Source organism: Rhinolophus sinicus, linkage group LG07 (genome assembly GCF_036562045.2).
Source record: "Rhinolophus sinicus isolate RSC01 linkage group LG07, ASM3656204v1, whole genome shotgun sequence".
Classification (NCBI taxonomy): Eukaryota; Metazoa; Chordata; class Mammalia; order Chiroptera; family Rhinolophidae; genus Rhinolophus; species Rhinolophus sinicus.
In genome coordinates, this window is record NC_133757.1 from 68,012,774 (window position 1) to 68,036,013 (window position 23,240).

General features: G+C 57.4%; 4 protein-coding genes across 7 annotated transcripts; 3 read left to right on the top strand and 1 right to left on the bottom strand.

The window, feature by feature from the left end:
* Positions 1-154: 154 nt before the first annotated feature.
* Positions 155-6,395, bottom strand: PLPPR3 (phospholipid phosphatase related 3). 4 transcript variants are annotated; one of them, XM_019716027.2, is made up of 8 exons: positions 5,616-6,083; positions 5,169-5,361; positions 2,993-3,178; positions 2,770-2,911; positions 2,481-2,676; positions 2,326-2,383; positions 1,976-2,149; positions 155-1,637 (listed from the first exon to the last, which is right to left on the bottom strand). In XM_019716027.2, exons 2-8 carry the CDS (start codon positions 5,241-5,243, stop codon positions 264-266), a joined length of 2,205 nt encoding a protein of 734 aa, XP_019571586.2. In that variant the 5' UTR covers positions 5,244-5,361; positions 5,616-6,083; the 3' UTR covers positions 155-263. The 4 variants fall into 4 exon arrangements, with proteins under 4 accessions (XP_019571586.2, XP_074193471.1, XP_074193470.1 ...); XM_074337370.1 differs by lacking the exon at positions 5,616-6,083 and adding an exon at positions 6,301-6,395 and having other exon boundaries at positions 158-1,637; positions 2,770-2,875; XM_074337369.1 differs by lacking the exon at positions 5,616-6,083 and adding an exon at positions 6,301-6,393 and having other exon boundaries at positions 158-1,637.
* Positions 6,396-7,918: 1,523 nt separating this feature from the next.
* On the top strand, positions 7,919-10,429 carry AZU1 (azurocidin 1). The gene is given in 6 exon segments (XM_074338700.1): positions 7,919-8,071; positions 8,802-9,024; positions 9,027-9,094; positions 9,706-9,815; positions 9,817-9,925; positions 10,226-10,429. Coding segments are annotated over 6 exon segments (777 nt in total). The 3' UTR covers positions 10,340-10,429.
* Positions 10,430-14,463: 4,034 nt separating this feature from the next.
* On the top strand, positions 14,464-17,073 carry PRTN3 (proteinase 3). The gene is made up of 5 exons (XM_019715999.2): positions 14,464-14,566; positions 14,863-15,019; positions 15,173-15,314; positions 15,971-16,201; positions 16,790-17,073. The coding sequence occupies exons 1-5, from the start codon at positions 14,500-14,502 to the stop codon at positions 17,012-17,014; spliced, it is 822 nt and encodes a 273-aa protein (XP_019571558.1). The 5' UTR covers positions 14,464-14,499; the 3' UTR covers positions 17,015-17,073.
* Positions 17,074-20,228: 3,155 nt separating this feature from the next.
* Positions 20,229-22,775, top strand: ELANE (elastase, neutrophil expressed). Its single transcript, XM_019716001.2, has 5 exons — positions 20,229-20,363; positions 20,773-20,929; positions 21,241-21,382; positions 22,080-22,313; positions 22,475-22,775. Exons 1-5 carry the CDS (start codon positions 20,297-20,299, stop codon positions 22,673-22,675), a joined length of 801 nt encoding a protein of 266 aa, XP_019571560.2. The 5' UTR covers positions 20,229-20,296; the 3' UTR covers positions 22,676-22,775.
* The last annotated feature ends 465 nt before the right edge of the window (positions 22,776-23,240 follow it).

Consider the following 23,240-nt stretch of genomic DNA (forward strand, 5'->3'; position numbering starts at 1 on the left):
CCCTTGGTGTCCCTACAAGGACGTGTAGCACCTGCCATTCAGATCTGGGCCCCCAGACAAACTCCCCTGAGCCCAGAGCAAGCCAGGACCACGGGCATGGCCAGGCTGGCCAGCGTGCGTCCTCAGACCGGAATGACTGCAGCCGGCACTCCAGTATCAGACTTTATTGTCTTGTCATGAAATGCTCCCACCCAGCCTTTATTCCCTACATCCCAGCACCCCATGCTCCCCCCCACCCCACCAGCCAGCAGAACGCTGGGCAGTCAGTCCTTGAACCTGCGGGCTGCCTGCATCTTTCGGTAGTAGCTCTCAGCCTCCGACTGGCCCGCCGTCTCCCGCTCGCCCAGCGCCAGGCCACCCGCCTTGCGCCGCAGCGTGGACTCGCGGCTGGCCGGCCCCAGCGCCCCGTCGGCCGGCCCCAGCGGGGGCAGACCCTCCCCTGTGGCCAGGTTGACTGTGGCCATAGCTCCAAACCGAGGCTCCTCCTGGTCCACGTCACTGACGGATGAGCCAGGAGACACACCCGGCGGCTTGGGCCCGCCACGGAAGCCTCGAGCCAGGTCCCCTAGCTCGTAGCCTCCCTCGCCCTCTGACCCCTTGGCTCCACCGCCCGCCGCCTTCCACTCCCAGGGCCCATTACCCGCAGACAGGTGGACCACGGGATGGTGAGGCGCATGCGCGTCGATGGTAACGATGCTGGCCGAGTCGCGATCTGAAGGCGACCTGTACTGCGAGGAGTCGGAGCTGGCGCTGGAGGACGAGGCTGTCTCAGCTGCTTTGAGGCCCGGCCCACCCGGAGCCTTGGACATGGCAATCACCTGTAGCAGCCGGGGCGGGTTAGCCACGCGGGGCTGGGTGGGGGCCCCCGCCACGGCCGCCCCACTCTTCTCAGCCATCATGAGCCATTTAGCCCTCACCGCTGTGCTGCTCTTGGGGGAGAGGACGGCTGCCGCCTGCACTCCTTCCTCGGGGATGTGCACCAGCGGCTGCGGCCCTGCCCTTGGGGGGAGAATGACCCGTGGCCCGAGCCCCGGCCGTGCCTGGACCGTGGGGTAGAGTGAGGGTGGAGCTGGGCCCTCTTCCTCCCCCCCTTCCTCCTCCTCTTCCTCCTCCTCCTCTTCCTCCTCCTCCTCCTCCTCCTCCTCTTCTGCCATGGGCTCAGCGGGCGCTCGCAGGTGCCCCGGGCTGGCCTCGTCTGGCAGCCCCAGGCCGCGGCCCTCCAGCGACTTCTGCTTCCACTCGCTGATGAGCTGCTTGGAGCGTGAGGCATCCAGCGGCACGTGGATGGTCATGTGACGGCGGGCGGGGTCATCAAGTGAGGGCGTGCTGACGCGGGGCAGCGTGTGGCTGAAAGTCACCATGTTCTCCTTGCCCATGGGGCTGCGCGGGGCCAGTAGGTCCACGTCCACACTGGCCCGCTTCAGGCTGCCCAGCGAGGTCTTCTCGCGGGCCACAGGCCGTGGCACGCCCTCAAGCCGACCCGGTGGGCCCAGTTCGTCCGTACTCACGGACTTGTTCTGCTGGTACACGGAATCGTGACCCCGCTGGGTCAGGGCCCGCAGCGCATCTTTGGCAGGCGGAGGAGCCGGCGGCTTCTCTGCGGGGGGGGCCTGGAAGTTGCCCACCGCATGGCAGGCCTGGGGGTGAGACCCGGCTGGCTGTGAGGCTGGCGGTTGGAAATCAGGGTCCCTACTGGGCACAGACTTGACATAGGGGGCAGGGCTGGACCTCAGTGGGGGAGCCTGAGGGGGAAGTCCACCTTCTTCACAGTGGGGGAAATTCCCACCTCAGGTCACTCACACTGCACATTGGGCAAGTCTGAGCCCAAGAGATTCTGACTCCAGCATTCCAAGGGACAAGACTTTGGTCAGAGTCCCACAGGCCTTGGCGCCTATGCCTCCCACATCAGACCTGCCTCCCCAAACCTGCCTCTTGGGGGCCAGCCGTACCCCCCCTCCCCGCCTGAGACCCTCACCAGGTAGGCAGCGATGCCAGCGCCAATGAGAAAACCAGCATAGACGTCAACGGGATGGCTGCGGTACTGTGTGATCTGAGTGAGGCCGCAGACACCCGCGGCGATGGCGAAGGCGAACACCAGGCTGGGCTTCAGCAGCTTTGTTGTGTCTGAGATGACCGAGTTGAAGTACATCTGGGAGCAGGGCGGGCAGTCAGGGTGGCTGGGTGGCTGGGTGGACTAGGTAAGGTTGGGCGGGGCCTGGATGGAGTGGGCAAGGCCTTGTGGATGAGCGGGGTGGGGTGGGGTAGGCAAGGCGGGGCACCAAGGGGCGTGGCCTGGGCTCCTTCTGGGGTGTAGAGGGGCCTCACCGACACGTAGACTGCAGCGAAGGCAGACAGCGTAGCGTGCTGGGACGGGAAGGTCTTGCTGTAAGAGGCATCCAGGTGAGCCCCGCTGTATCTGAGACCCCTCCGAACCTGTCTCCCCATCATACTCAATGGGACATGGGTTGGGGCCAGCTCACCATGCAGACAGGATGGCATGGGTGTCATGGCCAGAACAGATGTCCTGCGTGATGTAGGGGTTGGCTTCGCACGAGGTGCCCAGCAGCGTGTAGTTGGGCTTGCACACCGTCAGGAAGAAGGGCGCGTGGTAGCCAGTGGCCAGCTGGATGACGTCGGTAACCAAGGCCGTGGCACACAGGCCAAACACATGGACACCTGCGGGTGGGAGGGTCAGGGCGGTGCAGGAGGCCGGCCGCCCACCCTGGGGCAGGGATAAGGACAGGATTGGGGTGCTGTCCAGCGACTTACCTACAAAGCGTACAGTGCGCCGCAGGAAGGAGTTGAAGTTGCAACCACCAGCATTGATGCTACCCTCGGCCCCGTCCAGGCCCCCTCCGCGTCCCCACAGCCGTGACTGCAGACAGTACAGCATGCCCTCGCCCACCATGATCTGCCGACAGGGAGGTGCTCAGCCGAGTCCCAGCCGGGTGGGGGGCAGGGGTGTCCCAGGCCCCTGGACATTGGGACTCACCGAGGCCGCAGGGGCAGCAAAGGCCAAGCTGAGCAGCATGAGCAGTGGAATGAGTTCCTCGTTGGTCTCCACGTAGGGCATGGACAACGTGCGGTCGTAACACTGGAAACCCACCTTGGCCGGCTTGAAGAGGTCGGTCAGCTCCAGGAAGTACAGGGACACGATGGAGGATGCCACAATGGGCAGCTGCACAGAGACAGCTGGCCAGGGTCACCCCATATTCAATCACTGAGCCTTCTGTCCATGAATTCAGTCCCATTCACGAACCCATCCACCTATCCATGCTGCAGTTCACCCACTCATCAGCTCATCCATCATGCAGCGACCCACCCATCTGTGAAGCATCCATAGTCCATCCATCCATCATAACCATTCTTGCACCCATGATTTCATTCATCAATTCACAGATTTACCCATCCATCATCCACACATGCTTCCTTCCTTCTTCCCATCTACCCACCCATGCATCCATCAGCCATCCTTCCATCTATTTACCTACTCATCCATCCATCCACCCATCATTAATCCACCCATCTACCCATCCATTTATCCATCCATCCATTCATTCATCCATCCGTCATCCATCCATCACCCACCCACTTCACTCATCCACTTCTTCCCTCTTGCCACCCTTGCATCTTGAATAACAGAAACAGCAAACACGTTCCTGCCTCTGGGTTTTTTCTCTCAGGGAATGGATGGACACCTTTAGACATCACTCTGGTGTCCTGGCCCTCCTCAGAGGGACTCTCCCTGGCCACCCACCTCTCTATCTCTTGCATGGCTTTATTTCCTCTGGGCCCCTTATCCCTATGTGCCAACCTGCCACTCAGCCCCAAGAACATGGGCTTCTGGCCCATTGCAGGTGCTCAATGAATGAACGAATGCATTCGTTGAGATACTCGATACTCGTTCATGCAACTGTCCTCCATACACCCTGGTCGCGTCCCCCACCCCCACCCCAAGCTGGGCTTGGAGCACACAATGGTCCTGCATGCTCAAGCCACCATTCAGATGTAGATGGTGAGACTGAGGTTAGGAGAGCTGAGCTGTTCTTGACCACGTCACAGGGGTGGTGCCCCAAGGAAGGTCACTCACTCATTTACATGGACCGTGAACAATCATTGAGCACAGATTCTGGAGGAATTCTTTTGATGAAAGTAAACCCTCCTAGTGTCCTATGCCTCCCCTCTTATTACAAGAGTCTCAAGCTCTAACACCCACAGGAAACGTGGCACTGTGGGGGCTAAAGAGTATGCGGGCATCTAAGGGGGGTCTGGCTGCCTCGGGAAGCCTCCACCTCCATTTTACAGATGAGGAAACTGAGGCACAGATGAAGCTACGAGAAGCTCCCCATCTTAACTCCCGCCTTATATTGTGCCTTAAGGAGGGCCTCAGCCACCCGTCCAGCCCTGGAGAGGGTACAGGGCAGGACAGACACCCCTAGCCCGGTGGTCAGGGCTGGAACAGAACGGGGAACCAGGCTGGGGGGCTCTCAGAGGGTAAATGCCTACGTTTGGTTTGTAGGAACTGGGCTTGTGCCCAAGGAGCATTTATTGAGTGTCTGCTGGCATGTCAAGTGGGGAGATTTCACATACTGGGAGGCCAAAGTCGGTGCTGAACGTCCAAGGATGGATAAAGGTCACCCTGCGCCATCATCAGCACTCTCTATGTGTCAGGTGGCTGCATTTATTCTTTTATTTTTTAAACACTCATTAAGTTGTCACTATGTGCCTGGCCTGTTCTATCAGAAAGGTGAGGGGAAGTGTACTATCAGCACAGGAGGGATCTGAACTCCGACCCGCAGGCTTTAGAGCCCAAGAGCTGGAGGATGACAGGGCACCCCTCATCCAGCGCACCACCCCCCCCTTATGGCCTCCAGCGCTGTGCTCCAGCCCCTCCAGGTGAGCTACCAGCCTAAACCCCAGACTGAAGGTCCCACCTCCGAGAATTTGCCCAGGCTGTTTCCGAAGTCTAGAACACCCTGCTGCACCTCGAACTCCTACTCGTGCTGCAGAGCCCAACTCCTCTGACCCCCCACCTCCAGGCACGCTAGCTGTGTCCCGACCGAGGTTCACCCGAGCTGTGCCCGCCCGTCCCTTAGCGTGGGGCTCTCCAGGGCGAGCGGACAGGAACAGGCCTCTGGCCGGCTCGCACCAGCGCGAACCCCCCTCACCTCCACAAAGTAGAAGCAGGGCAGAAGCGTCATGCTGTCCTTGGGGCTTTTATTCTTCTCCTTGGTAGAGATCATGGTGCCGCGGGCGCCACAGGCCGTGGTTGGAGGAGGGGAGCTGAGTCCTGGGGGCACCCGGTGCTGGGCGACGGCGGGGGAGGGAAAGGCAACGAAGCGCAGGCACCGCCTAGGGAAACTGAGGCCAGGGGAGAGGGATGTCCCCACGGCCTCCCCTGCGCACTGCGACCCTGCCAAACAATCCGGCTGGCGGCACCCCCACACCCCGAATGGGGGTCGGAAGGGGCTCGGCAAAGAAGGCGGGGCGGGCTTGGTTTAAGGGTCTCCCGGCCGCCGCCGTCCCCCGCGTCAGGGCGGAGGCCTCCGGGAGAACAGAGGAATCGGCGGCCGGAGGAGGGTGGGGTCCGAGCCCTCCGCCCGCAGGCCCCTCACCTGGGGGAGGCTCCGGCGCTCGGAGGGCGGAGCTGGCGGCCGCGGTGGCCGGGGCTGCGGAGCAGAGCACAAAGCGCAGCCCCTCCTCCGCGGGGGCGGAGGGGAGATGGGAGGGGGAGGCGGAGACGGAGGGGACCCCGCCCGCCCCGAGACCCCGCGCCCGCCGCGCCCTAGCTGCGATGCAAGGGGTTAGGGCTCTTTGTCTCGGCGCGTCGGGGGCGCCGCTTGCGTAGGTGTCCTGGTCAGGCCCCCAGCGTGCGGTCCCCGCCTCCCGAGCACCCGCCTCCTCCGTCTCTATCTCGGGGGTCCTAATGTCTCGTGGGGGCGGGCTAGGGCCGGGATCTGCGGTCTTCTCCCCTCCCGGATGGACCTCGGGAGCCCCATCGGTGCTGGGCGCGGGGCCAAGGGTCTGGTTTCCTGGGTCTTCCGCTATCTCTCCGTCTCTCCGGGTTTCTCCCTGTCTCCGACGTCCCCACCCCACGTCTCTAACTCCCTCCCTGGTGCCGGAGCGCGTTTCCATGGCGAGTTCCCTGGACACCGAACGATCGGAGACAAAGAAGCTGGGCCGGGGGCTTGCCCTACCCGTTCCTGACACCCCTGCGCCCCGCCCATCCTCACCCCTGCACTCCCCCCCACCCCCCGTCCACCCTCCGGTTGCCCGGTCCAGGCCCCTCGCCAAGCCCACCGACAGCCAGGGGGCACGGCACGGCCCGATAGCCACAGGATGCGGGAGCGGCGGGCAGAGCCCTCGCGATGAATTTTCGGACTCGCAGTTAGGCAGCGCTTGCTGTTTGCAGTCATTTCCTCCTTGCCACACACAGCCATGTGGGGGCTGGGGACTGGCTGAGTCCTCATTTTACGAATGGGGAAACTGAGGGCCGGGAACTTAAATCACTGACCAACGTCGCCAGCCCTCAAAATGCAAAATTTTATTCAGTTCATTTATTCAGTATCTTCTGAGCACCTGCGGTATACCTGACGCTGAACGGTCAGTGGGGCATCCTGGGATCTGGGACAGACTCAGTCAATCCCATACTTGTGTCTAATGAGAGATGAGGGCTGCATTACTGATTTCACTTTTGGTCTCTGTTCTTGCCAGCCAGCAGGGTCAGGCGGCTGAGCGTTAGCATGATGGGGCAGTTAACGGTGTCTGGGGATGGTGCCACCCTTATACCCCAGGCCCCAGCCGTTGGCAGCACCCCCCAACCAGGCACAGGGCCAGCCCCTCATGGTGGAAAATGGGAAGTTGCCCAAGGCCTCCATTGCTAACTGCTCCCAGAACCTGCCTGGACTCTGCCCACTGCCCATTCTGTGCCTCAGTTCCCCCATCTGTGTAACCGGGACATGAACAGCACCCCTGCTTCCCATAGAGCTGTGGGGAGCATCAAGTGGGTTAATATGAGTAAGAGTTTTTAAGCAGCACCTGGCATGCTCAACCCCTCTTGCCTGTTCTAACCTCTCCCATGGCTCCCTAGTGCCTCAAACTCAAGTCGAGGCCCCCAACTGGGCAATGTATCACCACGACAGCCAGGTCTTGCCCCATCTCCATCACCGGGGATTAGATGGGAAAAGAACCCTCCTTCATCCTGATAGTCCCCTAGACCCTCTCCTGAACCCTTCAGCTGTCAGGTGCCTTCCTCAGGACACCTCTTCCTGTTCCTGCCCCCCAGGAGGCATGCAAGAGTGATTGCCCCACTTTCCCCTGCTTCTCCTGCCTCTTGAGGGCTGGCTGTTTGTGGTCACCTTTCAACACCAGATTCCCAATGGCTGCCCATGCTGCACCACTGGCTGGCGGGGAAAACTGAGGCTGGTCCACCACCAGGCCTGGGGAGCCAGGACAGACAGTCCTGGTCTGCCAGAAGCACTGGGCACCCTTGGCAGAAGCCCTTGTTATGCCTATTACAGATGAGGAAACTGAGGCCTCAGTAGGTTCCAACCCTCTGGAACTCACTGTAATGGCACAGTCTTCTTTGAAAAATGTGGAGCTGAGTTTCTGGGCCCCAGTCAGGGGGGGATGGAGTGAGAACGGCTGACAAGAACAGAGACCAAAAGTGAAATCAGTAATGCAGCCCTCATCTCTCATTAGACACAAGTATGGGATTGACTGAGTCTGTCCCAGATCCCAGGATGCCCCACTGACCGTTCAGCGTCAGGTATACCGCAGGTGCTCAGAAGATACTGAATAAATGAACTGAATAAAATTTTGCATTTTGAGGGCTGGCGACGTTGGTCAGTGATTTAAGTTCCCGGCCCTCAGTTTCCCCATTCGTAAAATGAGGACTCAGCCAGTCCCCAGCCCCCACATGGCTGTGTGTGGCAAGGAGGAAATGACTGCAAACAGCAAGCGCTGCCTAACTGCGAGTCCGAAAATTCATTGCGGGGGCTCTGCCCGCCGCTCCCGCATCCTGTGGCTATCGGGCCGTGCCGTGCCCCCTGGCTGTCGACCTCTAAGGCCAGTGAGTGCTTGCCCATGCTAGGTGCCTCCATTTCTGCTGGGGGGTCCAGCTGCAGGGGGAGAGGTCCAGGTGTGAGGGGCCAGTGGCCCAGTCCTTGCCCTCCTGGACTCAGTGCAGAGAGGGAAAAGACTTGACCCAGGCCACACAGCCAGACTGGTCCTGAATAGTCCTGGAAGGGGTGTGCAGGGACCCTGGGGCCCCCTGTCCTCTTATGGAAGGAGGGGAAAAGACCAGTGGGTGTCTCTCCAGCGGTGGGGCTGAGACCGGGAGCTGCACATGTGGACATTGCGCCCCTCGTGGACATTGCGGGTGGCAGGAAGGCTAAGTTGCAGGAACTCGCGTTCCTGGCCTCCATGTAGCATCAGGGGCGTCACTTCTGTGGGGGCTCCCTGGTTCACCAGCGCTTTGTGCTGACAGTGGGCAGCTGCTTTCAGAGCCAGTGAGGAGAGGGCCGCAGGGGCGGGTGTGTGCCCTGGGGGTGAGGAGAGGCCTCCGAGGTGCAGAGGGTGCCGCAGGTTGTAGGAGCTTGTGGGGCAAGGGGTCTCAGAGAGGGAGAGAACTCAGGGGATTCATAGGGCTTGCCTGGTAGATCAGGGGGAGGGGCTCAGGGATTGGAGAGGGAAATGGGGGACCCCAGAGAGGGGAATTTCGATCTCCTTATCTGGAAACAGGGGAGCTGTGACCATCATGGCTGGCCCCCCCCTTTGGCTCCTGGGCTGCTGGCCAGTAGGCTGGTAATTCCCTATGGTATTTACAAGCTTGCTCCCAGGCAGTGCTTGGGGTCCCAGGGTGGGTGTGGAAGGTTGGGGCATTTCCATGTGCCCCCCCACCCAGGGCCGTCCCAGCCTGGTGTCTTCCATCGCTCTCACCACCCACTCTTAGGAACCCTGGAACTGCCACCGTGGTGCTGGGGACCTATGACCTGAGGTGGCGGGAGAATTCCAGGCAGAGGTTTTCATCAGGACCATCAACGAGAATGGCTATGACCCCCAGGAGAATCTGAATGACCTGCTGCTCCTGCAGGTGGGACAGGGGTGATGGGGGCAGCGACAGCCTGAGGGGCCGAGGGAGAGAGGAACCACATGGATGCGGCCTCTTTTCATTTCCTTTGGTGGTTTAAGTCATTCAGCAAAGTGTACGGCCATCCCCCAATCTGTTTATCCAGCCTCTTGTTGCTGGGCATTTAAGGCATTTCCAGATGTTTTTGTTATTACAGAATCCCATTAAATATTATATGTGTTTTCTTGTAAACATCTCTCCAAGGCAGATGGAACAGCTGGGCCAGCTTACCCGCCCCACCAGCAGAATTAAAAACTGCCCCTTTTTCCACAGCTTTACCAACACCGGGGATTATTTTTATTTTTTTGTCAGTTTAATGGGGATGGTGGCTTGTTCTACTTTTCTTGGGCAAGCCCCTTACCTACAGGGTCTTGTTTTAGCCTCTCAACCACCTTCGTGGTAGGAATTATTGACTATTCTTTTATTGATTATTGATTGTTATGTCCAAGCTGGGATTTGAACCCAAACCACTTACAGACCAAAATTCATGTTGCTGCTACTCTGGCTCCCTGCTGGGCCCCATGAATGCTCTGGTCCTGAGTTCCACTCTTTCCTGACTCAGTTTCACTCCCCAGCTGGATGGTGAGGCCAACCTTCCCAGCAGCGTGGCACTGGTACCACTGCCCCAGCAGAATGACACAGTGGAAGCCGGCACCAGCTGCCAGATGGCAGGCTGGGGACCCAACAGCGTCCTACTTTCCAAGGGTGCTCAATGTCACCATGACCCCCTTGGACCAGTGTCGCCCCAGCAAGGTGTGCACTGGCATCCTCATCCGCTGGGGCAGCATCTGCCAGGTATGGCCAGGTACAACCAGGCAAGGGCTCCCCATGGCAGGAGGAGGGGTCTTGAGAAATCAGGAGCTCCCTGTGTTGGGAGAAAGCAAGTCCCTGGGATTGAGTATGGAATTAGAACTGTATGTTTCACAGATTCGACTGTTTTAACAGCAGGAGAACATGTGGAGTTGGGACAAGAGTTTGGGGTTGCAGAAGAAAGCCTGAAGTTGTGGGGACAGCTGCCAACTCTGCAGTTCTGGGGAGGGAGTAGAATGGAGAGCTGGGCCTGAGAGTGATCTGACTCCTCTGCTGCTCTTCTAGGGAGACAGGAGCACCCCTCTTGTCCGAAACGGCCTGGCATACAGCGTGGCCTCCTTCTCCACGGAGCCCTGTGGCAGGGGCCCCGACTTCTTCACTCGCGTGGCGCTCTTCTGATATTAGATTGATTCTGTTCTAAACCCCTCACCCACCCAGCCATGAGGGGACTATGACCCCCACCTCTGACACCCCCACCCCCCACCTGTGTGGTTGTGACTCTAATAAAGAAGCCGTCCTATTTATTCTTTCCTCTACATCTGGTCTCTGCTTTGCCAGGGAAGGGCTGGGGGCGGGGGTTCAGGAGCATTTACAGGCTGTGTGGCCTCCCCTCACTGAGAACCAGGGAGTGGAGGGGGCATTGAAGCTCAGAGAAGGTGCATAACTCACCTGACATTACATAACCAATGTGGGCTCTGAACCCAAAGCTGTGAGGTCCGGGGCCCCCTTAACCACCTCTCACTTAGTTCAAGAATATATTGTGCAGCAAAGTCAAAAGGCACACACAGGACACTGGCCAAAGACTGCCTGCCACTTGAGTCACAGAAGGCTCATGTGCCTAATATAGGAAGAGCTAAAATGCTAAAACGTAAATAATGTTATTAAATAGTAAATGTAATTATATGGAAATAATATGTAAATAGAATGATATATTACATAAGATAGTTTATTAAACTAAAATTTTTTGTTAAAGGGGCCAACCGGGTGGGTCAGGTGGTTGGAGCACCATGCTCCTAGCGCCCAGGTCGCCAGTTCGATTCCTACATGGGCCAGTGAGCTGCGACCTCTACAGCTAAGATTGTGAACAACAACTCCAGAGCTGGGCTGCGGTGAGCAGCCGTAGGTTGGCGTGAGCTGCTGCAGGCTGCTGAGTGCTGCCAGGAGCAGCCAGTGGCCATCGGCCAGTGTCAGTGGCCGGCTGCCAGTGAGCTGCTGTGAGCGGCCGACTGACGACCAACGGCCGACTGCCTCAGCCGGGGGGAGCGCAAGGCTCATAATACCAGCCTGGGCCAGGGAGCTGTGTCCTACACAACTGGACTGAGAAACAACGGCTTGAACCAGAGTGTTGGGGGGAGGCAGAAAAAAGCGGGGGAAAAAGGTTTTGTTAAAATAAAAATTTAAATAATATATATCATTATTTATTATACATCACTACATTACATATTTATATATATTTAAAACGTATATAGTTAATAATGCATAATAAAATATAATTATAATAAATCTAATATATAAAGACCACTTGTACTCAATAAGAAAAAAAACAGCAGCCCAGTAGTATAAAAATGGGTAAAGGACGTAAACAGATGGTTTACAGCAAAGAAAAAAAAAGAATCTTGAAGACACAGAAACAACTTTACCTTCACTGATTATATGAGAAATGTGAACAGACCTCCGTGAAGACACCATTTTTTTTTTCAACCTGTGGGATGTGCAAAAATCCTCCCACAGCTTGAGAACACTGTGGGCATCTGCCTGGGGGCGGGCAGGTCACTGGGGTGCCCGCCTGGTAAAGACGGATGTGGGGCCTCTGAGCTAGCAGCGCCACCTTGGAGTTTGCCCCATCTGTCACCCTGTACTGTGCAGAGGACAAGTGTATAAGGATAGACCCTACCACATGGCTAGAAGGAAAAGAGACTGAAAACAATCCAGTGTCCCCAGGAGGAGACACAAAATGCTCAAAGTCTGGTTCATTACGCAGCTGTATAAAGGGTGGAGGCTCCTTGTTCACTGACCCAAGGGGTCTTCACGGGACAGTGGAGACAAACAGTGTGTGTGTGTGTGTGTGTGTGTGTGTGTGTGTGTGTGTGTGTGTTACACTTTCTTTTACAGATCAGAGCATCCAGAAGCCCAGGACACCCAGTTAGTTTACTTGGGGGTGGAGGGGGAGGAGCTGCAACAAGACTTTCCAGAGTTTTTCACATGTCTTTTAGATGCTTGGACCATGTGGGGGCAGAAATCAAGCTTAAAAGCTAACAATAAGTTAAAGAAGAGCAGTGCACCTCTTTGTGCTGGAGGAAGCACTGCATTATAACTGATCCTTAATGTTGCTGATCTGAGTTGCAAGAGGCAACCCTTGTATCATGGACTGGGCCACGAATTGCCTGGTTTGCAAGGCTTGTAGAAGTGTGTGAGCCATGACCCATCAATGCCTTGAACCTGCGACCTGTACAAAGGGGGCCAGAGCTCTGCCCCGAGCTGCATGGTGTCGGGGTCTGTGGGGCTCTGCAGTCCTCTGCCCTGAGTGCCAGTGCCCCCAATGCAGCCCACTGACTCCAGGAGCCCCCAGTGTTCGCCCAGACTGACCCACCACCAAGGTTAGTTGCGTTGCCATTAACCCATTTCACAGATGGGGAGACTGAGGCCCAGAGAGGAATGTCAGTGGCAGCGCAGGAGCCCAGATCGGTGCAGGGGGTTCTAGCTGGAGTTTAGACAGATCAAGTCGCTGCCTACTCACTGTTCAGATGGGGAAACTGAGGCCTGAGGGGGTTGGGGTCAAGAGCATATGGTCCTCCAGCTTGGGTTAACCCACATTGACACACTCAAGAAAAGAGTATTTTTCTTTTTTAAGGAGAATAGATGAAAAAGAGACAGACACAGGCTGGGCCCCGCTCCATCTCTTTCCCTCCTCGCCTGAGTCCTAGTGACCCCACGGACCACATTCCCGCCCCTGTGGCCCCGTTGCTAATTACACCACCAACACTTGGAGTGGGAAGGCTACAGCTTCCAGACCCTACTTCCCCTCCACCAGCCAGTCCTACCCCCTGAGGCCCCAGAGGCTTCCTTGCAGTTACAGTCATGCCTCCCCCTCCCCACACCCCACTCCTGCCCCCTCCAGGAGCCTTCACATCCCCTATTCTCTCTCCCTCCAGCAGCCCCCATCCTGTACTCACCTGCCTGCCCCCAGGCCTCGGTGTGATGCACACCTGGAGCAGAACACGTGGCCAGGAGGACCCTGGACCATCCCCCTGCCGGTGACTGACCCCAAGACTTTGCAGGGAGGGCCCCCCTTCGTGGGTGCATCATCTAGCAGGGTTTGTGTGTGTGTGTTTCTTTCTCTTTTTTTGGTTAAAGCTTTATTGAAACATACTTTATAAGCCATGTGACTTGCCCGTTTAACAATTCAGTGGCATTTGGTGCATTCATAGTGTTATGTAACCACCATCTCTACCTACTTCCAGAACATTCCCTCACCCCAAAAAGGAAGCCTCATCCCCGCTACCATCCCCCGAAACCACTAACCCACTTCCTGTCTGTGGATGTGCCTGTTCTGGACATTTCCCATAAGTGGAATCACACACTGTGTGGCCCTTGTGTGTCCGGCTTCTTTAACTGAGCACTGTGTATTCAAGGTCCATTGTGGCAAGTGTCAGCGCCTCACTCCTTTAACCCATGGGTTAGAGGTTCTGCTGATGCAAGAGACTACACTCCATACCCACTTGACTCTGAGGTCCTAGGAGGCTACACACATTTAGTACACAGCCTGAGTGAGAGGAGGGAGGACGTACTGGGGCCACCCTGGTTTATCCTGTGTGGCTATTGGGGTTTATTCTGGTGTTTCCTGTGAGCAGGGAATGAACTCAAGTTTTTCCTGAATAATTAACTAAGATCTCTCCTCCTCAGCCTCGTGAACACTGGGACAGGATGGTTGTCTGCCCCCCCCACCCCCCACCCCCCGTCCTGGGCATGGTGGGGGGGTTGAGCAGAATCCCTGGCCCCACCCACTCGATGCCAGGAGCTCCTCTGGTCCTGACGACCACAGATGTCCCTAAACAAGGCCCAGTATCCCCTGGGGGCACAGTCACCTGGGCGAGAACTCTGCCTTAGAGGGAACAGTGAATTCTTTTGGGTCTCAGGCGGTCACATGCCTCTGTGGCTCCCATTGCTTTTCCCGTCCCTTTTCCAGTCCCCATGAGTGGGGCTCACTCTAGCGCCTGGACACGCCAGCTACATCCCGCTTTGCTGAGGCCACAGGGATCCCATAGGGAGAGGCATGGAGGGTGGAACGTGTGCCCCACCGAGGGCTGTTATGCTGCCCCTTGCCCAGGGGATCCTGGAATGGGGTGGGCTTCCCACACTCGCAGGGGAGTCAGGGCCCTGAGCCTCACTCTCCATGTCCTCCTGGAGTGTGGTTCAACCACCAGCTCCCTGTGGCCCCAAAGTTGGAAGGAGGAAGTGGGGATGCCCAGCCCAGGCGTGGGGCAACCCCAACGGCCTCTGAAACATTGGGCTATAAAAGGAATGGGCAGGCAGGGGAATTCCGGAGCCCGCATCCGAACATGACCCAAAGCGACAGACCCTCCGGCCCTGCTCTGGCACTGGTCCTGATGGCCATGCTGTTGACCCGTGAGTGGGGCCACATGCCCCTCAGTCCAACAACCCAGGCTTTGCTGATTCTACCCACAACGGCCAGCCCAATGCCCTCACGGCACAGACGGGGAGACTGAGGCAGGACCAGGCCAGGACCCACTCACTGCTTGGGATGAATGCCTCAAGGGGAGGGAGGGGGAGCAAGGTGGAGCTCTGGGACATTTGACTCAGTTTCTCCATCTGAAAAATGGACAGTGCTTCCCTCCCAGGGAGGTGGGTGGGGATGGGCCCAGCCGGGAAAAGTGACAGCTGCCGATGCCTCATATCCTCAGGCACAGCACAGGACGCAGAGATTGTGGGCGGGCGGGAAGCGGAGCCCCACTCACGACCCTACATGGCATCACTGCAGGTAGCAGGAAGCCACTTCTGTGGGGGCACCTTGATCCACCCGAGGTTTGTGCTGACCGCTGCCCACTGCTTGCAGAACATGTAAGTGAGCAGGCAGCCCTGCCTGGGTCTGAGGGGGGAGGCAGCCCTGCCTGGGTCTGTCACCAAGGGGGCTGCACCCTGGGCCTAAGGATGCTCGTTGGGGTGGGGAGTGGAGGACGTGGGGGCCAAGCAATGAGTACCCTGACCCTGCAGGCCCCCTGCCCTGGTGGATGTGGTGCTCGGGGCCCACAACCTGCAGAATGTTGAGCCCAGCCAGCAGAGGTTCTCCATCGCTCGCCAGTTTGGCAACAACTACGACCCTGAGCAGAAGCTCAACGACATTCTCCTCCTGCAGGTGGGTGGGCAGGCTGGTCCTTTGTCAGCTGGTACATGGCCTGGTACACAGCAGGTCTGGCAGGAAGAGAGCCATTCAGACAGTAGCTCCACAAATGGCTGCCCCTCAAACAACACGCAGAACCACCTGCCTCCCAGTGCCCAGCCCTGCCCTACCCCCACCTCCTCACCCAACCTAGGTGCCAACTTCACCTTCTCAGCAAGGGCTCCCCTCACCCTAGCAGGAATGAATGACAGCCCTGATTTATGGTTCACCATGTCATCATTTCCCTTGACTATATGTTTGTCATCCTCTTGGAGGTAGGATCCCCAGGACTTAGGAGAGGATGGAGCATACAGTTGGCACTCAATAAGTGCTTTGTAAATGAATGCATGCCACAGTGACAAATGCTACAAAGGGGAGGCCCACGGTGTCAGAGACTGTAAAACTGCTCTGGCAGGGTTTGGAGGGTCAATCAGGGCAGGCTCCCTGGAGGAGGTGACCTCCAAGGTAGAACCTGAGAGTGAGTGAGAAGTGGCCATGTGGCGGGAACAGCATGTGCAAAGGCCCAGAGGAGGCACTTTGGAGTGGTCAGGACTTGGCAGGATGTGAGGAGGGGGTGGCTATGGGGTCTGTAGACAGGGTCTCATTGCCCACCCACCCTCTCCCTGCCCCAGCTGGACCGCCTGGCCAATCTCAACGCCCAGGTTGCGGTGGCTCAGCTCCCCCAGCAGGACCAGCAGCTGCCCCACGGCACTCAGTGCCTGGCCATGGGCTGGGGCAGGTTGGGCACCCGTGCGCCATTGCCCCACGTCCTGCAGGAGCTCAATGTCACCGTGGTCACCTTCCTGTGCCGGCCACATAATGTGTGCACCTTTGTTCCCCGTCGCAAAGCTGGCATCTGCTTCGTATGTATCCGCTCAGCTCCCAGTGCCCCACACTGCGGTTGGATGGCTTGAGGGACCTCCCTAGAGGATGGAGCTGCCCTGGAGCAGAAGAGGCTCCAGCGGCCACCCAGGGGAAGGAGGGTGGGCAGTAGGCTGCAGTTCGAATCCACTTCCTCTTCACTGAGCAGCTGCAGGCTGGGCCTCAGTCTCCCCATCTGGAAGGAGGGTACACCCATTGTGAGGGTTCAGAGGATGGTCCATGGAACAGCCTCAGCTCCCACAGACACAGAGGTGACCGCTCAGGTCATACCTAGTGGCCCTCATAGGTTTGGGGACTGTCCCTCCCTGGGGCCCTCTCAGAACTGGGGAGGTGTGGGTGACCAGCCTAGCGTCAATGCAGGGATCCAGGCATACAGATGAGGCCATTCTGGAAGAAACGCCTGCTGCCTTCCAGAGTGGCCTCATCCCCCTCTTTCGTCCAGGTGTCCTAAAGAAAATTTTGGACTGGAAACATTTTACCCCTAAATGTCATTAGGTCGTCTTCAGCCACCCTTTCCCTGACATAGCCAAGTCCTGGGTGACTGAGTGACCTGTCCCCACACTTCCCAGGGGGACTCAGGAGGCCCCTTGATCTGCGACAGCGTCATCCAGGCCGTGGACTCCTTCTTGATCCGGGAGTGCGCTACCCGCCAGTACCCCGACTTCTTCGCTCGCGTGTCCCTCTACGTGGACTGGATTCAATCCGTGTTGAGAAGTGCGGGGGTGCCGAGGGCAGCCCTGAGCCTCCCCTTCCAGACCGATGCCCCAGGGCTGAGGCCAGACAGCAAGCCCTAACAAGACAGGGAGGGGGCAGGTGCTCAGCCCACGGTGACATCAATAAAACTTGAAACTCCCCTCTGGCTCCTGTCTGTCCTTCCCACGTGGGAGAATGTGGGAGAGTGTCCCCAGCATGTGAGTCCCCAGACCCCAGACTCGGGATGGGGGTTTGGAACCGAGGCCTGGAGGTCAGTGGAGGGCTCGGGTCACAGTGCATTCTCCCCAGCCCCCATGCCCACAGACATGGGTTCTAATCCAGCCCCGCTGCTATGGCCCTGGGCAAGCTGCTGCCCATCTTTGTGGCCCAGTTTCATTGTCTGGAAAAGGAAGTCACCCCAGACATTTCCCAGAACTGTCCAAGGAGCTTCACCCTGACCCTCAGGGCTGGGGGGGTGTCATGTCCAGCTCTGTGTCTCCAGCTGGGGGGATGCGGTGAGGCTGCTGGAAGACAGCCTCTGTGGTAACAGAGAATGCCTGGGGCCTGTGGGGCTCCTCCCTGGTCAGAGGCAGGCAGAGCAGCCATTAGGGAGGCTTCCTGGAGGCGGCGGCAATGACTGAGGTGACTGCCAATGCATGAACAGAAAGAGGAGGAGAAGGGCCCCCAGGCAGGGGCATAGCGAGTTCAGAGGGACGGCAAGGCTGCACTGCAGCTGGAATGGAGCAAGGCAAGGTGGTGGGGGAGGAGAGTTCAGAGAGGTGGTGGGAATGGAGGATGCCAGACCACAGACATGAACTGGGGTAAGCCTAGAGGAGAGGCCTGAGGCAGGGAAGCGGTAGAGGTCATTGGCCGGTGTGCAAATGGCCATGGGAATGAGGCTCAGAGAGAGGGGCCAAACTGCTCACAGGACACACTGGAATTGGAAGGCGGATCTTTCGTTATTGATTTACTCTGCCACCACCTGGTGGCAGCGTACAAATTACAAGCAAGAATGAGAACTCCCAGGCCTGCCCAGTTCTGCAACTCTTTTATACCTCAGTTACCACCCCAGGGTAGGTGCTATGACTGGTTTACACCAGCAGCACCAGGAGCAAATGTGTGCGGAGACAGGGGACCTGGCTGAATCCTGGGAAATATAAGCTGATGAGTGTCAGGGGAATTCCCTGCTGGGAATTCCCTGCATCTCTCAGGGGCCCAAGGAGGGGGGGGGGGAAGTGGTTTCTATAAAAAGCCCAGTGTTGGGGGTAGAAGAGTTTTGCTACAGGGAATGCTGGAAACAGAAAGACCAACAAAAACACCGCCAGGAGGGTTCCCTGGGGCTGATGTGTGTGAAAGATGACCCAGGGAAGCCCTGCACAGCAAAGACCAGACCCACTAGTGGGAATTGGTGGGGTTTATGGGGGTGTTGGGTGGTTGCCAGAGGTTAGCTGGGCTGCTGACAGAAGCCCGTGGGAATAACAAGCAGGGTGACCAGCACACACTGGGAAGGCCTCGGGGTGCAAGGGGTTCCTTGAGGGGAGACTGTGGGGTGGTCTCTGCTGCTGGTGACCACAGCTGGATGGGTTGCTTCCTATAGCTCAGGGATGCCCAGGCCTCCAGCAGTGGGGAAAGGCACTCAAATCATTGTTTTCTTACTGGGCTGTAACTGAGACCTAAAAATGCACACATCTTACTTGTAAGCTCCATGACTCGTTACAAGGGTGTTGCCAGTGTCGCCACTACTCTGATTGCAAATGAGAAGCCCAGTGGTCGCATCCTAGCCTATACCCACCAGGCAATCACCATCCTGCCCTCCTGGAGGTGGTTAATGGCTAACAAACCCTCCAGGATATCACTTTCTTTTCCAAGATCTTTATAAATGTTCATTCATTTAATCCTTGGGACATCCTATGTGATGGAGCCTATTATTATAACTTTCCTTTTACAGAAAAGAAAACTGAGACACAGAAGAGTTAAGTCAGTGGCCTGAAGTTATGTAGTGGTCAAGTGGCCACACCAGGATATAAACTCAGAGTCGATATGCTTGACCACCATGAGATGTGGAAACATAGTATACAGGTGGTGATCAATAGATGCAGCTTTGGTTAAATGGGGTCTTTCTGCCAGAGCCACTCTTCCCCCAAAGACATGGCTTCCTGCACTCTCCCCCATCCCAGGACTGGAAACAGGACTGTGTTTCCAGCAGGTGCTTACTCAGTGCTCTATGATAACTTTAACGCAATTGGGTGGGAGCCCTGCCAAGCAGGGAGCGGTGTAGGACTGGTTGATACAGGAGGACTGAAGGACAGACATGGAGTGCTTGCTGTGTGCCAGGGTCTGGGAGAGCAGTGCTGTCATCCTTACTGGAGAGAGAAGAGGGTTTGCTTGCTCATGGCCACGCATGGGGGGCGGTGGGGCAGGGACAAACGGATTCCAGCTCTGGTTCTGGGCACCCCTGGTGCTCCCACCTGCCTGTTCCTGCCGATGGATCCGTTGTTTCCCTCCCCTGAACCCTGCTTCGGGCCAGGAGAACGTTGCTTCTTGCGACAGCCTTGGCTATGGCCGTTGCAGCTGGAGCATCCTGGGGGAGGCGGGAAGAGGAACCAGGTCATGGGGTGGGGGCTGGGCCCTGTTGTTCGGATTGAGTTCTTCCACAGCCCCAGGCAGAAGCTCTCCAACCTCAGGAGTGAAGGGAATTCAGCAAAGCTCAGACAGAAGGGGTTCTTTCCCAGAACCTCTGTTGGCAGCCAGAGACTGATGTGGACCTGGGTGGGAGGGAGTCCCCGTTGTGGGCAACAATCAAAGAGAGGTTGAAAGGCCAAGCCCCAAGAGGAAGGTGGAACAAATCAGCCTCCAGCTGGGAATTGTGGGGTCTGGGTTCAAGCCTAGCTTACCCACTGTGTCACTGTGTAGGAACTCATGGGGGAACACCTCGCTGTGCCTCAGTTTCCTCTTCTCAAGTGGGACCCAGCAGTCCCCCATCACCCCTGTGCCCTGGGTAAACTAAGGCAAGTGGGGAAACCAGCCAATGCCCTTTGGGCCTAGGCTTGCCAGATTTAGCAAAAATATAAGACACCCAGTTAAACTTGAATGCTAGGTAAACAATGACTAAGTTCCTACATAAGTACAATATTTGGGACACACTTACACTAAAAAAAATTGTTTATCTGACTTTCAAATTTAATTGTGTGTCCTGAATTTTATCTGGAGACAACCCAGGCCCTTCACGCCATCCCCTCCCCTCACCCCCACTTTCTTCCCATCATCGCCCTTGTCCTGGAGGTGGGGAAAGGAAGTGGGGCAATGCAACGGCCCCAGGCATCAAGCCATAAGAAGGCCCAGTGGGAACAGGGGTGCACAGACATCAGAGCCCCTGCCCGACCATGACCCAAAGCTGCAGACCATCCGGTCCTACCCTCACCTCCATCCTGCTGACCATGCTGCTGGGCGGTGAGTGGGGCCACATGTCTGTCCATCTCTCCCTCGGCCTCCATTCCTGCCTCTCCACTGTGCCCTCTACCTGCGTGGCCTCTTCACCCTCATGGGGAGGTGATGGCTAGGAGGGGAGACCTGCTTCCAGAGAAAGAGACCGAGGTCCAGAGTGGTGAAGAGCCCAGAGTTTGAACTGGGGCATCACTGGGCTTGCTCTGGGGACTGCAAAGCCAAATTAAATCCAGATCTAGCTGTGCCCTGGCAGGGGGCAGTGGGAGGCCCCCCTCTCTCTCTGTGCCTCAGTTTCCTCATCTGGCACATGAAGAGCCCTGATCTGTGGGTTCCTGGTGAGAGTTCAAGGGCTGACTGGCCCAGTGGGTGGGGCCCCTGCATGGCACTCACTACCCCCGCCTTCACATATCCCCAGGTCCCGCGCTAGCCTCTGAGATCGTGGGTGGTCGGCAGGCCCAGCCCCATGCATGGCCCTTCATGGTGTCTCTGCAGCGGCAAGGAGGCCACTTCTGCGGTGGCACCCTGGTGGCCCCGAACTTTGTCATGTCGGCCGCGCACTGTGTGAACGGCATGTGAGTGATCGCCTCCCCCCGCCCCCCCGCCCCCATGCCCATGTATCTTGCCTTCTCAGACCCTCTGTTTCCACATCTGTCAAAGGGGGAGAGTGAAACCAGGGCCCAGGCTCCTCCAGGGGTCCCCCATGAACGCATCTCCCCCACCAGGCCCAAGTGGGGACATTCAGCCAAGGAGCCCAAGCATCTGCCCAGGGTGGCGATGCTACACCTGGGTGTGGAGATGGGCTTGGCTGAGCTCTGGGGTCTCTCAGCTACCCCCAACACCTGGGGCCACCTCGAATCACCTCCTGCACCCATTTTGCCTGCAGAAACTTCCAGAGGGTGCAGGCGGTGCTGGGGGCACACAACCTGGGGCAGCGTGAGCCCACCCGACAGTCGTTTGCCATCCAGCAAGTCTTTGAAAATGGCTTTGACCCCGAGAGGCTGCTGAACGACATCGTGATTCTGAAGGTGCAAGGCCAGTGGGGTGGGAAGTGATGCCCAGGCAGGGAACCGGCAGGTGCAAAGGCCCAGGGCCAAAGGCTTGGAAAGGGCAGGGACAGAGCAAACACTGGAGGTCACATGCGGCTCTAACTTGATAGATCATCTCTGTGCCTCAGTTTCCACTCATGTAACCTGGGGATGTAAGCCCCTCCTGGCAAGGCTGTTGAGAGAGTGAACAAAAAGACACAGAGAGATCTAGTTGTCAATCAACAAAATGTTATGATTATTTGTGTCTGATGGCCCTGTGCCCAGGGACTGTTCCTGCCTTTGTGAAATGGCAAAATTCCCCACATCTGGGCTGAAGGGAAACTGGAGGGAGAAACCCTCCCTTCCCCACTGCTGGCAGAGTTATGATTATTCTCTGAAATGTTTTAGAATAAGGGTTTTGTTGTCATTGGTGTTGCCCATAGTTTGTTATATTGAGTACCTACATTTACTCCTCTCAAGACACATCCAGGGACGCCCTGAGCCACTGTGGTTGCTTCTATTTCACAGATGGGAAAACTTAGGCTTAGGTTGGGAGCATCTCATTGGGTGGGCATCCTACTCCGTAAAATCCCAGAACCACGGTGGGAGCTTATGTGGGGAAATTGAGGCCCATAAAGGGGGGGCTGGTGCCCACCTCCCTGTGTGACTCTCCTGTCCTCTGTCCTGCCCACTACAGCTCAATGGGTCAGCCACCATCAATGCCAATGTGCAGGTGGCCCAGCTGCCCGATCAGGACCAAGGCGTGGGCAATGGGGTGCAGTGCCTAGCCATGGGCTGGGGCCGGTTGGGCACCAACCGGCCACCACCCAGAGTCCTGCAGGAGCTCAACGTGACCGTGGTAACATCCCTCTGCCGCCGCACAAATGTGTGCACAATGGTGCCTCGCCGCCGGCGGGCAGGCATCTGCTTCGTAAGTACCCGCATCCCCTCCCTACTCCACCCTCACTCCTGCCCAGACTGCAGCAAGTGGAGCTGTAGCCAGACCCTGGGAAAGACTTCCCAACTCTGAAGGGCAGTGGGTGGGGAGCCCCGGAAGTCCAGCCTCCCCACCTAGTCTGGCTCCACACACAGGGGGACTCCGGTGGGCCTCTTGTCTGCAACGGGCTGATCCATGGGATTGACTCCTTCATCCGGGGAAGCTGTGGCTCCGGCTTGTACCCAGACGCCTTTGCCCCCGTCGCGCAGTTTGCCGACTGGATCAACTCCATCATTCGCAGACCGGGTGACCAGCCCCATCTCCACCCCAGGGACCCTGCAAGCAGGATCCGCTAGAAGGGGCTGCTCCTGTCACCCCACCTCACCTGCCCCTGGCTGGGCCCTTCCCATGCTCCGTTATGCAGCATCTGGCACAATAAAAACCCTCTGTTTTGTAGACTGTGTCTTGGTGTTGGTTGTGTAATTGGGTGTTGAAAGTAGTCATGAGAGTATCTTGGGAATCTCACGAGTATGAGTATTGGAGTAAGTTCCTTCTCCACCCTCCACAAAGAGTGCCAGTTGCCATTTCTGGTTTCCCTCCTGTAAAACTCAGTTTTGTGTGATTAAATTAGCATTGCACGTGGTGATGACACAAAACACTGTAGCAGATGTTCGTTGAGTGCTTACCAGGCACAGGAATCATTCTCAGTCTTTGCAAGTGTTCGCTCATTCAGCCCTCTGAGGCTCCAGCCCTTGTGGCTGGTCCCATCAGTGCCCTGTTTTACAGAGCAAGAGAGGTGAAGCCCTGTTCGGGAGCCTGGCTTTGAGTCCAAGCTCTGACTTTGAGCAACTTGCTCGCTGTCTCCGAACCTCTGTTTCCCTGCGGGGAGGAGTGAGGTGCTGTCTTGTAAGGGGGGTTGGG